This window comes from Rissa tridactyla, chromosome 2 (assembly GCF_028500815.1).
Source record: "Rissa tridactyla isolate bRisTri1 chromosome 2, bRisTri1.patW.cur.20221130, whole genome shotgun sequence".
NCBI lineage: Eukaryota > Metazoa > Chordata > Aves > Charadriiformes > Laridae > Rissa > Rissa tridactyla.
Genome location: NC_071467.1, coordinates 134,870,594 through 134,887,202, shown reverse-complemented (window position 1 = coordinate 134,887,202; position 16,609 = coordinate 134,870,594). Strand labels below are relative to the sequence as shown.

The 16,609-nt window shown below is 38.1% G+C and overlaps 1 protein-coding gene across 2 annotated transcripts in view; it reads left to right on the top strand.

The window, feature by feature from the left end:
- Nucleotides 1-16,609, top strand: part of LOC128905016 (histone deacetylase 9) — a 293,946-nt gene that overhangs the window by 24,242 nt on the left and 253,095 nt on the right. For both annotated transcript variants that reach the window (XM_054190340.1, XM_054190338.1), the window contains exon 2: nt 14,252-14,364. In XM_054190340.1, coding sequence (XP_054046315.1) covers nt 14,346-14,364 — 19 coding nt within the window. In that variant the 5' untranslated portion in view covers nt 14,252-14,345. The remainder of the gene's footprint in view (nt 1-14,251; nt 14,365-16,609) is intronic.

Below are 16,609 nucleotides of genomic sequence, written 5' to 3'. Positions count from 1 at the left end.
GTGTTGTAAGAAAACAAAAGGAGCTGGGTATCTGCTGCGAGGAGTCTGCTGCAGGAAATCTGCAGCTGCATGAGCTGTGGCGGGCTGCAGACAGGTTGCTGGAGCTCTGCCAGTGAAAATAACATAAAATCTATTCCTGTTTGTGCATGTGGATTTACTTGCTACAGGAGTTTGGCAGTTAAATCCAAACGTAACACTATAGTTTTAATTACTTTCTCTTATGCTTCTTGCCTGTTGTGGGAAAAAAATCTAGGACTGTTTTCATTAACTTCTCTTTTTTTCTAGAAATAGAGTTACGAAAGTGACTTATGCTTGAATGGCAAGTGACAGTTCATTTGGATACGCATGTAATTTTTATACAGGGGGAAAAAAAGGTGAAAATTATATTTCTATCAGTTTAAAACCTGAGTTTTCCTAAAAGTGAACTGTTAAATTCTGCATTGAATATCTTGTAAACTCCTAAACCCCCTCCCCTTTCTGGTGTACTCACAAACCCTGTATCTGTGCTTTTATCTTAATTCCAGTTTGTTCAGAACGTACCAATATATGCGTTAGGAATTACAATTTGTAACTCTGGTTTTGGATTTATTTTTTTTTCTTGCTACTGGGAGATCCATCTTGCTGAAGTTTACATCGAAAAGTTGCTTGTCATGCTTCCTCCAGAAGTATGCTGGAAACCTGCTTCTGTTCCACCTCCCCCATTTAGTGTGTCCCTTCCTGCTTCCGTGCCTTTGCTTATCCGTCTGTGCACTTCTCTTTTGAGTCCCAAAGGCTTAACAAATGCCCTATTTTGTTGGACATTAGTTTTGTTTACATTAGTTTGACAGGTGATGGTTTGATTTAGAATTGCTTCTGCAACCTGAAAATCTTTTTTGAACAATGCCATATTTCCCTTTCAGTTTTAAATTCTACTGACCTCTTAAAGTTATGCATCAGCAATTAAGATCATTACATTATCTAATAGTTATTAACATAGTCTGTGATTTATCCAAATCTATCATAGTGCTGCGTTGCATACCAGGTAAGACAGGGATGAATTCTCTTTTTTTTTTTTTTTTTTGCGTAAGAAAAAGCTTTTGCTATTCTTTTACCTATTTTAGAAGCAGCAGGAAGAGCAATACAGTCTCATTGAAGCATAAAATGAATTCTGTGATTCTCTTTGACTGGTGACATCTGCATACCTGTTCACTGCTACAGAATAACAACAAAAAGAAAACCCCAAGACCCCCAAAACTTCTTCCACATCTGAGCACTCTACTTTCATATCCTTAAGAAACTGAACCAACTGAATTTAACATATCTCTTCACAGATACAGCATCTTCCATGGATATTCAGGTTGCCAATTATGAAAGAATGAGAAGAAAAAAACCCGAACTTTTAATCTATTTAAAATCATCTTTTTTTATATATATATATTTATATTTTTTTTTAATAATGGCAGGTGCAGTGTTCTGCAGTGCTGCTTCAGAGGTGTTTGCAAAAACCATAAGTTTTAATTCAAACTCTTTATCCAGTCAGGGTTGCTTGATTAAGTGTGAACAAGTGTTGAGTTATCTTTAGCCCTGGTTTTGCTTGTTGGGCTTTTGTTTTCACCTGAATCAGGTGGGATTTTCTTGCATGTGCATAGGCATGGTTTTGGAGGGATTTTTTTTGTTGTGTGTGTGCTTTTTTTTTGTTTTCCTCCACATCTTCATGAAACTTGGTGGGTTTAGCTGCAGTTTTTCTTGAGGTCTTGAGGATGTTAAATCTGCAATTCAGACCTGAATTCTAGTGTTGAAAGAACAAGACGGCATGGTTGAAACTGAGATGACTGCATGTGAAATCTGTCAAATTAGAGTACATGCCAAAGTAATCCTAACAAGAAGGGAAACTGTGTCACTTGGTAAGAAGTCCATTATTTTTTGTGTGTGTACGTAATTAGTTGCAAAAGTGGATACAGGTTTCATTGTCTTAAATGAGGAGATTTACCTGTAGCTTGTTGCTAGATAAAATTTTTAAACCTTTTTCTTAGAACTGATATCTGAGTTGATACTTACTCAGACCTTAGACACTGAGTGAGAGTGGACAAGAACTTGGTCAGTATGGGAGTTGTGTTCGGGTTTTTTCCCTGTCCTGCACAACACTCACTCACTTCCCACGACCTTTATGAATGTTGTTAGCTTTCCTGTTATTCTCCCTTAGCATTATTGCTAAATGACAACACGCACTGGCAGCAGAGGTCAGAATTTTCTCCAGAGTTCTGCTTTATAAGTTCTGTTTGTCAACCAGGTGCATTAATAAGCCTCTTGTATTGTGGCTGACAAGTTCCTGTGTGAAGGATGTGCTGTAATACTAACTTCTAAATTATCAAAGATAATGTTTTTTGTTTGTTTTTTTTTTTTCCCCAGTGACATTGGTAAAATCATAGAAAACTAATCATGCATGAAAAGAATTTTCAGACTTCTACCTACGATCCGGTTTAACTGCCTGATGCAGAATGTCTCTTTTCTTGGTTTGTATTCCACTGCTGGAAATGCCAAAGTATTAGTCAAACTTACATGTATCATTTATTCCTTGCTGAACCATACTCTTAACAAATGTCAGTTTTAATCCTAAACTCGTCTTGTGACGACAAGTAAAGCTCTACTGCAAAGAAATCCACTGTCAAAGGATATTCAATGTAAGTGCTCTTCAAATCATCAGCTTTAGCGAAAGGTTTATTTTTTTTTGTAATACAAGCTCTACAAAATTGTCAAACAATGGAAATAACTGCTTAAACGAATAAAGACTTTATGGTAATAGTTCTTTAGACATTGAAAAGCCAAAATTGAAGCCTAATTTATTTAGAAAAACTAGTGTAAAAAAATTTGTCCAAGTTATGATAATATTCAGTGACAGAAAATATAAATTTTTTTTATGGTAAGTTTGTATACAAAATCTCAGCTTAAATGTTCTCTGGCCGTCCATATGCTTTTCCTGAGGAAAATTTGACTGCAACTTGTTTTCGATGAACAGAAAAATGCTTGGCTGTAATTAAACAACAAAAGCTGAAGGAGTCTTGATGGCAAAACCAACAAAAATCCTTTTGCTGCGAAGCCACTTTTCCATCATAGATTTAAATGGAAAAATTTGACTCAGCTACTTTTAATGCATGAAATAACATTGGACAACATCTCACAACATGTATCACAACCATGAAAAAATTCCCCACAGAGGTTGCCTCTACTTCCTACTAAGCTTCCTAACAACTCTTATGCACCTGTAGCCTCTCTCTTATGTTGATTCTCTCGTTAGTCTGATTTTATGACTTTATAAAAATCTTTCTTAGAGTAAAGGTGTCAATTGTCACTCATCGTTGTGCTTGGTGCCCGTACTAAGCCCTGTTGTCCCCCTCTGCCTGGTGTGCTGGCACAGATTCCATGTTCCTTGCAGGAGGAACTCCGTTAGGCGCTACATAAACACAAGATGGTCTTGTTCTCACCCGGCACCTCTGTGTGCCACGTAATGGAAGTAGCTGACTGCTTTCTGGAGGTGATTACCTTGGTTCTTGGCTTGTGTTTACCTATTTGTAGGTGCTTTTCTTTCTTTATATTCCTGGGACTCTTGACCTACAATGAAGTTGTCATGTGTTTGTATTTTGCATGCCTTACTCTTGTGTCATGGTTATTTTTCTGGAAAAATTTCTGCCCAGTGGGAAGTCAGAATTACCAAAGATCCAAATATGCCTGTGGATTTGAAGTTCTCTGCTTTATATGTTTTTTCAGATACTAATTTCTCAGGTTAATATTTTAAGGCCGATAAGCGATAGAATTCAGAAACCTTTTCCTAAAATGATGTCTTGTATCATAAGTGGCATAGACCTTCTCAAAATCAGAAGTATCCGTAAGTACAGAAGAGGACAGTAATTTAACTGTAAATGAGGTAACACTTACACAGCTTTTTGAATGTGCCTGAATGGAATGCATCCAAGACTGGATACTATTTCCATAGGGCCAAAGGCAGTACGCATGAGACATCAGAAGGTCACGTTTGAGACCTGTGTTCCACAGTCCACATGTATGTACTAAATTCAAGACCATTGAAGCGTGGTATAAGAGCACTTTTCCATCTCCTGACATTTCAGAAAGGTTTTGTTAACTTTTAAAAGTCCATTAAATAACAGACTACTGAATGGCTTACAAAGTGAGCTTGGGTGAATCCTGGATGGGACATCTGTGTCCTAATTTAATGGAAGTAGCAACAGTGGTTCTGATGAAACCATGGACGGCTTTGTAGCCTCTGGAAGAGCTGGAGAGCAGCAGAATATTATGATGATTTACCTGGAGGCTTCTCTGGATTCATCCAAACCAAGTGTCGAAGCAAAGCTCACAGAAACATATTGTGCTCTAAAAATATGAACTGTTTGCTAATCAGGTTCTGTGCTAATATCTATACATAAACATACCTAACATGAATTTGGATTTTTCAAGGGTATTTAGCTGTAACTTCACTCTAGCTTTTCTGAAGGCAGTGGTGATAATCCCAAGTGTTTATGATCACATCAAAGTGTTTAATTGTTACATATTGAGGAAGGTTTCAGTGAGGGAGAGAATGTCCTCTTGTCTTAAAAACAGAAAAACTTTGTTGCAATATGCTTAATTGAAATGAATCCAAACAATTTTACTGAAAGTAAATTTTTGGTGGTTCAATATAAATTTTTTATAACGTTAAGGAAGTTTATACATGAAGCTGCTCTTTTAAACTTTTTTTTTTCCCTTTTTACTTAACCAGCACATACCCTCATGCTTCCTTTAAGAGCTGAGAGGGAAAGCAAAACTGATTCCTTCAGAGGGTAATTCAGAACCCAGGTCAGCTGATTGAGATTCCCTTTGGAGGCTTTCTCTTCTAGATAAGTAGTCTCTTCCTGTAGAGCCTGTCTAAGACAGGCAGACTCCCATAGGGAGGCTAATAATTCTTCTTGTTTCATGAGATGCCTTCTGTTATTTTAAGTAAGCATGACATTGCAGAAATGCAAAAGTGCATTTCTATATGAAGCTTTGATGTTCTGATACATTCTAATTACAAGGTCCCCCTGCTGTGAATATTCAGGTGCTGTGCATCTCAGATTAAATTTAAAACATGATAAACTAGTTGTTATGCTGCCCTTTACTTGAAAAGATAGAGTAAATAAAGAATAGGAGAAAACTGTGTCAGTACATAGTGTTCTTTATTGGTAGCTGTATGTTAGCTACCACACTGTGCAAAAGGTTCAATAGCAGCTGACATACGATTCGGTTTCAGAAAAAAGGAAGAGGAGTGGTTGAGAGAAGTTTAGTTTTCAACTGGTGAAAAGACAAATATAAACCAAAAGCTGAAATACTGTGGACTACATATTATAGGCTCAAAGGGTTTCACAGGTGCTCTATTTACTGTGTATTTCTTGTTCTTTTGAAGGATTGTTTCTAGTTCTAGTGCTCTGAACTCGGTTGGGTTACCTGAACCACAGGAAAAGTCATATTTTAATGACATGAACTGCAAAAGTTTACATGTTTGCTTTCTTCTTTTTGTGTAAGACCATTTATTAAGAATGTGTATTGGAGTGGTGTTTTTTATTTTATGTGTATGCGTATTTGGAATAAACAGCCATATGTCCATCCGTAACCAGTTGTTAATCGTTTTTGTGGGTTAAAATTACATTTAATCTCATGTATTTTTAGAGAAACGGATTTTCTCGGACACACAGTAGGCAGAGATGGGTAAGAGTTTGCCCTTTTGGTTTCAGCAGAGTTGTTTCCTTTCACATAATGCAAAAGGATTTTTCGTGTGTGTTTGTTTTTGTTTTTTTTTTTTTAATTATCAGGGAATAAGTTACTGATGATGACCGACAATAAATTATTGATTAAAGAAGTCTTGCCTCCCTCAAATATCTCCTGAATTAAACACAGTTTAGGTCAGTAGTGCAGAGCTCAAAGTGCTCATGTAAGTCAGTCTTTGTACTTCTGCTGTCATTTAAATTTGCCTTTGCTCTCCACAAAGGTCCGCTTAAAATTTTTCATCGGCAAATTTAAGAATGTTCTTATAGTCTGATACAAAGCATTTCTAAATTATGTGCTTGATTTCTGTCAGAGGCTTCCTTCCCAGGAGCCTGGATAATTAGTTTTTGGCAGTGCTGGGGAAGAGGGGCAGAATAAGAAAAATTTAGAATTTGAGATTTCCTTCAAAATAATCTGTGTTCTATTATGTCTTGTAGTGGCTCACTGTGTCCAGTTTTTTGAGGAAAAGAAAAAATTGTAAGAGACAGATGCTTTCCTTCAGTTATATTCATGTGGTGGAGATTTCTCCACACCCTTGTGTGTGAGAGGACTATACCCACTTTAGAACTACCAACAAGGGCTGTTCTTTGTGTGTCTTGGAGCTGCTTGCAGAATGGGTGAGGCTGAAAGTATCTCTAGAGATTGTACGTTGTGCATTGGGTTTGAATGAAACCATCAGCTAGAGTAGGCTGATCAAGGCCATGCCCACTTGGGTTTTGAGTATCTCCAAGGATGGAGACTATACAGATACCTTGGGCAACCTGTTCCAGTGGAAAAGGTTTTTGTTTATTTCTTGCTTTCTTTCCTTATGTTTAACTGGATTTCTTCAGGTCTCTGGTATTTTTTTTTTTTCATTGCTAGCCACTAGACTTCAGTTCAGAAGTTTGTGAGCTCACAATCTTCCCTTGTGAGCTACCATTAGGGCATAGAGAAGCATTAACTTCTGATACTTCCATCCCTCTTTTTCATCAGGTTTTGTGAAGAGTCTGAGAAGTCCATTATGCTTCCCTGGGTCCAGCAGGGTCCATTGGCAGGACCCTGCGAATGCAAGAGAGAGCTCTCTCTCTCTGGAAGTGCCTGTGTATGTCCGTTAGTAATACAGTCTCAGCTGTAGTTATGTTTCACAATGCTTCAAGTGGCAGAAGTGACAGAAGTCAAATCTGTGCTTGTGACCACCTAATTTTATGCTTCATTTTTCCCCAGCAGGAGTTCTTTTTGTTTCCAAAATATTTTTAAGCAATACTGACTAAAATCTGGCATAACAAAAAACAAACAAACAAAAAACCCAACCAAACAAATAAAAAACCCCCCAAAACAAACAAACAAACAAACAAAAAATGAATCAAAATGTGGACGTGAAGAGGCTAGCCCATCTCATGTTTTATTTCTGCTATGAAAGAATCATGCAGGCCAGTGCCTCACCTGGTGAGGTCCCAGGATGAATCTCGTACCTTGCTTCTACTTTGTGATGGCATAGCTTGATGTGCACCTCTCTTGGCCCAGCCAAGGGGCTGGCGTGGAGAGGGGGGGGCAGGACAGCTTAAGCTGCGGTAGAAGTATTTCTGCAGCTGTGTGGTGAACAAGTTCAAAAGACCTGATGAGGCTGAAAAAAATAGTTGTTTTTAGCTAGATCATATTTCTAACTGGCTTCACTGGGAAACAGAGCAGAAGCTTGTGCCAGTTTGCTGTAATGGGCATAGCAGAAGTCCAGCCAGCTGTTTAGCAGCACATTATTTAATCTTGATGATTGAGGCCTAAGACTCATTTTTAACAGAAGGCATCATCTCATCTTGCTTTTTAGAAACCTTATTTGCTTCATCTCTGTAGTAGATCCTCAGTGTAAAAGAGATTGACCAAATGGCTGTATGGCTCCTTTGCTTGCTTAAGAGAGCTTCAGAAAGGAGTATTTGTCTTAATAGACAGAAGTGTGAGCTTCCCACTTACAGCTACATTAAGTAGTATGCTCACAGTATGCATGAGGTATAAAACTACTTAATATTGCATATGAGTTATTGAAAAAGTACAGTGATGTAACTTACTCTTCAAAAGAAATAACATGAATTTCTTGACTCTTTAATTTCTGCATCCATCTGCAGCCCAGTTCAGATGGGTAGGAAAAGGGGTCGGTGGCTTTGCAGTTATGCAGCTGATGCCAAGACACTGCAAGATCCAGCCAGTGGGGTCCTGGGGAGAAATGGAGGGACAGCATTATCCTAATTGCCTTTCTGCACAACATTATGCGTCTCCTGCCACCCAGTATACTTCAATGTTTCTGGTTTCAAACTAGCTACATGTTAGTAGTATAGCTGAGGATTCCTTACAGACTGTGTAAGGCATTTCTGTTACCCGCTATGTGTGTCAAAAATGACTTTGGTGGGGAAGTACAAAGAGCCTGATAGTCCTGAACTTTCTGCTAGAGTAGTTCTTTAATACCAAACCCACAAGGATATGTACTGCAAAATTGCTACAGATTTTATTAAGTAGCTACCTCATTAAGAATAAGGTACCCAAACACCTTATTGTAAAAATACTAATCCTGCACTGAGCTCTGGACAGTGAAAGCATTGCTCTTCTTGTGGAACCATGAAATTCTCTCTGAAAGCAGTTATATACCCCAAATATCTGTTGGACTGGACTTTGATAAAGCTGCTAGTAAATCTGGACTGTACTTGCATATAAAGGTCACTGGCTAGTAGTGTTATTCTGCATAATATCCTGGGTTTAGCCTACCTCGTTCTTATGTTTGTTAACCAAATACAATAGAAAGGCAATAAAAGACGATATAGACATTTGCTCTTTGAGCTGATGTCTTTAAGTCCTTAGTGTTTAGAATTCACACCAATGTTTCTTAACACGTGATCTTGGTTTTTTTTCCTTTTCCATACGCCAGCTCACTTCCTGATCAAATTTTGAAGGTTCATGTAAGATTAGAAGGATTGGATTTGGCACTCTGGATTTGGCTTACGTGGGTGAAATTCATTTTAGTAAAAGTTCAGTGTAATTTGTCTTCCAGCCTTTATATTGACATGCTTTTTTTTTTTAAAGATCTTCAGCTTGATCTCTCTTTTTTTTTTCCCTCTGATTTTCATTATATACAGTATGAATACTTATTCAAGATTTTTGTGTAAAATATCAGTGGTTTGGAAGAAGTGGGTTGTTTTGTTTTTTTTTTTTGTTTTAACCATCAAGTTTTTCATGCCCTCTAGAGAAAAAGTGTTGTTGGTGGGTTGGTTTATTTATTTTTTTTTTGTTGTTTCAATCTTTCAGATGTGTTCTAGTTTGCTTTTTACTAAACTGCTTGTTGGACAACAGAATTTGTACTAATTCTGACAGCTGTTTCAGATGCTTAGTTTTTTAACACACGAGCTGTTGTGAGGAGTTAGGGATTACTGTTCCTTTCTTGTGACACTTGAGGTGAATGGCCTACAGGATTTTGTTCTCAAGTACAAGACAACAATTTTGTTGATAAGTAACTGTAAGCTATTTTAAAATAATATATCCAGCAGCAAATCAAATAGATGTGTTATTAGGGGTGCCAGCCTGTCATGTTCAGAATATAATGAAGTGTACCATTCTATATTTTTATCCACGAAACCTTTGCGCAGTGATTTTTCTAAACCCCTTTACAAATAGAGATATTTTGGAGTAGGATAAAAAATTCTCCTGGAAGATACCTCCGGGATGTAGTTTTGAAAACCTTGTGCTTATGGATTCATTTCAAAAGCGCTCATGAAAAATTCATCTTGGAGAAGGGGGAAATAGAAGTAGAAATATCTATTTAATCTGAATTCTGTTAATTTGTATTCACTGCATCCTATTTCAGAAAGCCAATTCCCAAAATAATTTTGAAGTATAGGCACAAGATAGAAAAAAAGGTAGTTAGTGAATATAGTCTTGGGACAGCGCAGTGAGAGATGACAGTTTAAAGGAATGGTATTAACTTGAAGTGCTTACTTTTGTTTGAAAATGTGGTACCTATTTATAGTCATGAGAAACATAAGCTTTATGGTGGCCACTGGGCATGAAGACCTACATTCCATCTTGTGCTGTGCTTCTGTAGCAGTTTCACAGCTGCATCAGTCCTTGGAGCACATGAACTACTGAATTCCCTTTGAAGGAAAAAGAGCACGTTCGTTGTTCCTGGGTGAGCAAATGGAAGTCACTGATGAGCAGCGTCACTGCCAGGGATATATCTGAAGGTAGATGCTAATTTGCTGTGTATTGTGCTACAGTCTAATATTGCAAGTTGATAACTTGTTTAACAAATTATCATCCAGTTTAAGTGGATTGCATTACGAAATGCAGATAATCTATACTGAGTCCTGGAGCCACTTGCTGTACCTTAGTATCTTCAAGATTTGACCATTAGGAGCTGTGTGCTGTTTTTTGTGGGTGGAGGTGGACTATAAATGCATCTCCCAAGGACAATAGTACCCTGCATAAAGTTACAATGTACCGTGGCCGGCACTATGCTTTTTTCATTTGGTTCAGTGCTAACAAAAAATATGTGTCACTGCAGTTCATACTGTCTAATTTACACTATGACATTCCTTCAGTAAAGGGAAAGAAATGAAGCATGTCGGCTTATCAGTAGAAGTCTGTTTGAATGAGTGTGTCTGCGTGGTGGATATAATTCTGCATACGATGATGTGGAATTTTTCATGGTTCTAAATGTGAGCTTTGACAATGTGAGCCTTGTATCATATTTGCAGGGAGTTGTTAAAACTGAACCTGAACAACAACATTCAGCTACTGAAAGCTTTGCATTTACAAGAAATATATGGAAATAGAGTATCAGGCAGGATGCCAACCAGCACTTCATAAAATCTAAGACTACCAGTGCCGTTGAATTTGCAAAATTCCTTAACAGAAATCTTTTTATGGGGATCCCAGCAGAATGCTTTTTTATATGGGAGTTACTCTCAGTAGGTTTAACAGCAATGAATATTCAGTGCTGATGCTGTCTATGTTGATCTTGAGAGGGAAAAATCCTTAACTTCCGCATCATGGAATCACAGGGTAGCTGAGGTTGGAAGGGACCTCTTCCTCAAGTCCACCTCCTCCTCAAGGCTGGGTCAAATGCAGCAGGTTGCCCAAGATGGTGTACAATCTCCAAGGATGGAGACTCAGCAGACTTGCTGGGCAGTCTCTTCCTGAGGTGTTTGGCCTCACTAACAGTGGGAAAGTGCCTTCTAATGTTTAAATGGAATTTCCCATAGTTCTGTTTGTACACATTGCCACTTACTCTGTCACTAGGCGTCACTGAGAGGAGTCTGGATCCGTCTTCTTCACTACTCTTTACATAGCTGCTCTGTGATGGAGCACCTTCTTTTCCTCTGACCTTGGTTTTCTTTCTGTTTCTCACTTTTCTTTCCCCCTTATCTCTCCATCTGGTGTTTTCTGCACTTAAGTATTTTTTCCACAGAGGCTCCACAAAATTTGGTGATGGGCTAAGCTTTGGCCTGTGGTGGGTCTGTTGCAGGGCCAGCTGGACCAACTGTGACTGGCACAGGAGAGCTCTCTACTTTCTTCCCCCACCGTCCACCCCTGCAGCCCCCCGACCCATCCCAAACCTTGCCACATACATTGAGTGGATCCATTTTCTCTAGCCTGTTGTGGTCCCTCTGCATGGCAGCACAACCATCTGCTCTGTCAACCTCTCCTCCCAGTTTTGAATCATCTGTAGAATTGCTGAGGGTATACTCTGTACCATCAGCCAGGTCCTTAATGAAAAGCAGTTCTGACACCAGTATTGACCCCCAGGTGCTCCATTAAGGTACTTGGCCTCCAGCTGGACTTTGGACTGCAGATCACAACCCTTTAAGCCTAGCTCAGCCAGATTTCAGCCACCCTGCTGTCTACTTATCTATCTGTATTTCACAATTTGTCTGTGAGGATGTTATGGGAGACAGTGCTGAAAGCCTTTCTAATTTCAAGATAAACAACATCCACTGCTCTCCCCTCACCTGTTTTGCTAGTCATTTCACTGTAGAAGGCTATCAGGTTGTCCAAGCATGATTCTCCTTCATATATATATATGCTGACTATTTCCCATCACCTTCGCGTATTTGGAAATTATTTCCAGGATTATTCTCTCCATCACCTTCCTAGAAATTGGGGTGAGGCTGACTGGCCTGTAATTCTCTGTATTCTCCTTCTTGTCCTTCCTGAAGACAGGAGTAACATTTACTTTCTTATGGTCTTTGTGAACCTCCCTTGATGGTCATGACCTTTCAAAGGCAATTGGAGAGTGGCTTTACAGTGATATTAGCCAGCTCCCTCAGCATCCATCCCATCAGGTCACATGAACTTCTGTATGTCTAGCTTGTTTCAGTCTTCCCTGACTTGATTCTCCTCCAAGGGTAAGTGTTCCTTGTTCCAGAAAAGCATGGAAGAGCTGTGAAGCAGCTTCTTTCTATAGAGTTTCAGCAAAGCTGGTATCCTAATGCAGTGGTTCAGGATGGTTGGGACCATGGTTGGGACCATTATATTGATGGAGTGTCAAATCTTGATATTTGCACTGACAGGAGCATGCCAAGCCTATCTGCTGATTTCTCACTATCTCATACAACTATCCCAAATTACTTGCAGTTATTTTTAAATGGGAAGAAATGGAAATTTGTTCACGTGAGGTGAAAGCTTAGCCATTTGAGAGTGCAGTCTGAACGGACTGCATGTTCTCTGGTCATACTAGCTTCAAGTATCCGCGTAGATGGGAGGGTCTACATGAAGTGGAATCGGACGAAATAGTAGCTTTAGTTATGGTTTACTTATTATAAAAGTATTTTCATTGGAATATTTTCAAATCCTAATGTCCCGACTTTTCTATTATGTTTAGTTTAAATGTCTACTGAAAATTCACTCTAGTAATGTGCATAGTTAAGCATTAATATCCATTACTTTACTTTGTGAGATATCAGTTACTCACATCTGGGGCTGGATACTGAGTGAATGGATGTTGGATTCACTGGAAAATGTTTTTCATTATATGTGTAGCTGCTAAAATAGTAATGAGCTCTCTGAAATTAAATAATAATCTTAGAACTTGCCTAGCCTGAATTGTGCATTTGTTGTACTTATATTGACACATCTTGGAGCTACATGGGGAAGTAACTTGCCTGCCTCAATCAAGGTAAAGACGTGCCCAAATAGAGGTTTTTGATTAGATTAACAGTAGAGGCTGTTCAGTTTAATAGCAGTTCCGTCTGATATTTGATGAAATTTGATGCATGAGGTAAGCAAGAGAAAGAAGTTAGGATATTCATGAAGTATTATGAATTTTGGTTTTACAGATGCTGTCTGCTGGAGTATTGGATGTGTCCAAATATCATGCCTGTTTGAGCAAGCTACTTTAGTGAGCATAAAAGCAGAAGTTACTTATCTAAATGTGTGATTTCCCTTTCTTGAAAGATAATGATGCTAAACTTAAATGATTATACTTGGTTAAAATGTAATTTACTATCTGAAATTTGGCGGAGCTCAGCTTGAAACTAAATGTGCAGTTGGTGGTTTAAAAAAAGTGACAAAAGCTGCTAAAATATTCAGCACTAAGAATATCTTTGACTACTTAGATGCTTCAGGAGCAGTGGCTGAATAGGATAGTCACAGTCGTTTTAATGCACTACAACCTTCTTCTCTCTCCTGTTATGCTGTTTGTATCATGCTTGAATGAAAATATATTTTAGTTCCCTGAAAGCCTCTTCTCTGCAGCTTTAAACTTTCAGCAGATGGGAATATTAGAGGAATGCTTTTGCCTCTGTTTCTGCATTGAAGTGAGAATGCCACAAGGCTCTGAAAGGATCCAGCCAAATTGCAGAACTGTCCTTGCCCTGCTCTCAAGCAGCCCATGCTATTAGCAACTATCTTGGTGGTGTCGGAGATGCCATCGACTAGTAGTGGGAGATCCATTAAACTATGCTAATAATTTCAGCAAGTTCTATTCTGAATTATGTAAACATTTGAGGTTAAGGAAGTAGTAGATATTCCAGAAAGGCTTTTGAATGCAAATCTGTTTCTGCATATTCATGTTTCAATGCTGACTGCAAGTGTCTACAGTAGGAGTAAAACTATGAATTGGCCACTGCTTAGCCAAAGGGATATAATCCGGCTATTTTTTCCTTAAGTCTTTCAAACTCTAGTTCATGTAATTCCCTGATCTTAGTGGAAAGAGAAAGGACCAGTTAATCATTTACTTTCTAATATTGTTATGTGACTATAGATGGGCTGTAACTCAAATTTGTATCTGAGTCTGAACTGCCTTGAGGATTTTTAGCTTGAGGATTTTTAGCTTTAGTCTTGTTTTCGTTGGTCATCAGCTCTCGAATTTACAGCAAAAAATGTACATGAAAGAATGAACCTTTAGTTTGAGAAGATTTCAGGTGCTCTTTTGTTTAAGAGTGGTTGACATAACTATCATCTCTTTAAAAATAGTATGCCATTAATGTATAGGTCAAAGGCGTTTTTTCTGTATTTTATTTAGATTCTACCCACTTCTGGAAGAACCTCAAAATCTGAAGAACTTTTGCCACAGTTTGGCTTTAGACTGTCAACAAACTACCATTCCATCAAGAGCAATGAGCTCCACAACACCAGGTCAGTTTGTTTGTTTATTTTTATACCTCACTCCTGCAGAACAGTGTCCTCTGTTAGGATGTATGGAATTCTTTGTGTTGATGCAATGGATTCAACAAGTGACTGATGTGCCAGCTGCACTTCATAAGATACGACTGTCTTATAAAACAGGATAAAGGCTATACAGGCAAAACCAGCTATTTTGGGGATACCTTATCCTAGCTGAATTATAAAGCTGGTATAACCATATAGTGCTTTTAAAACATTTTTGTAGAGTTTATTAAGAAAATCTATATTATGACTGGACATGAATAGGCATCTTAAAACATTTTAATTCTTAATATTTGTATTTAGTCATTAAATGGTTATCTGCCTTTGCATGATTGCCCTGTTTAAAGAAAGTGCAAATGGTATTCTGTTATTTTTCTTCTTAGCCCTAAAGTCATATTTGCTGACATTGGGCATTCTCTGTAGAGCTTCCTCCTTTTAAGGATGTGTAATTAACAATGAACCCGCTTTATCCGATATCTGCAAAATGAGTTACTGCAGGTTCACCTCATAGAAAAGGAACTGTTAGTAGCTGAAGACCCAGTGTTCAAACTTCCAAAGAAACAGAATGCTGCATATGGAACATGCCTTGACTTCAGTTCTTTTGAGGAGTGAGAGTCCCCAACTCAAATCTGTGCAATGTTCCATATGGTTCGCACTTTGTTCACCCACACTTGAAGTATCTATTTCTAGTACTGTTGATAAAATAACCCTTTACAGGTGGCTTATTTTATGACTGCTTTGGTTTTGTGCAAACAGCCTATAAAAGCATCAGGGAAAACACTGTAATAGTTAGCAAGCTGTATTTATCTGCTAGATGCCCAATCTCATAGAAATGTAATTCACTGAGGATTTTTGGAGAATTGTTGACTGTAGTGTTGAAAACTGGCAATAACTGCTTTTACATTAAATGGAGTCAAGCATAGCTGGGTTTCATACTTGCCCTCTTTTTCTTACAGTACAATTTAGTGCATGCAGTGCATGCATCCATACAAAGCATGACAGGGCATTCAGCAGAAAGGCATGTCTTTGTTTTATCTGTATCCCAGTGGTGACTAATAGGAAATAAGCTTGTACTTTCCTAAACACGCAGTTAAAATTCCAAGATACTCCAGTTAATTTACTATCTTTCTAACGTTTCTTATCTTGCATTAGATAAGTCTGTGGAAATAGCCAAAAATGAAATTGGCTCTCACAAAAGGAAAGTAATTTTTCCAATATTCTTATTGCTATGAAGAAACATACTGTAAATAGGCATTCATGTTTGCTGTCTTTCCAAATCAAATAAAGCAGAAAAATTCAATATAATCAGATTACCCGTAATCTGATAAAGTAGATACTTGATAAAGTATTTAGACACTTTAGAAACATTGCTTTCAGTAGGAGTGAGATGCCTAAATATCTTCAAATCTAGGCCTTAGTGTCCCCCATCATTAGAGTTTGCCTGTGAAAACTCTGAGCTGCTTCACCAACCATGTCAAAACACCTCTGTGGCACACTGCAGAGTTGCAGTATTGAAGGGCAACATCACCCACGGGATCCTCATTTTTCTTTCCCTCAGCGAAAGGGAAATGTGGCAGGATTTATTTGGACTTCGGTCCTGCTTGAAGTGAATGCTGTGGACTAAAGGACGAAAATTAAGAAAAATGGATTGGCACTGATGCGAGCAGCTTGTTTCTGTTATGGTTAGCCTGTGGAGGGCAGTTCATGCATTTATGGCACATAGTTTAAATGGCAAAAGCCTGCTGGAGATGGGTCTAGTAGTGTTAGAGTACAGGGTTTTGTGCTCTCGCTTTTTTTTATTCCTGAGAATCTTGTGTTTCTTCAGGGAGTAAGTTGCTATATTCAGTTACAGCCAATGGTTAGGGCAGTTTTAAATAATTTCGAAGCAGGAAACTTTAAACGTTCCAATTTAATACAGACAGCATTTAAAAACTACCTTTTTCTATTGTGTATGTTGTGATGCTGCCTCATTTGAATACAAATCTGTGTGTCTTCTGTATAAGATCTGTGAAAATTTCCATAATATATTGTAAATATTGTAAATATCCTCCATATTTTAGGTCATTGTTGTTGGTTACAACAGAATGGTAGTTGTATTTTTTCATTTTACACGTTATCTAGCCCACATATATATAGCTTATGTATGCACATTCATACATACTGTTTACACAGAAGATAAGTATACTTAAAAAAAAAAAAAAGAAGAGAAGAAAAA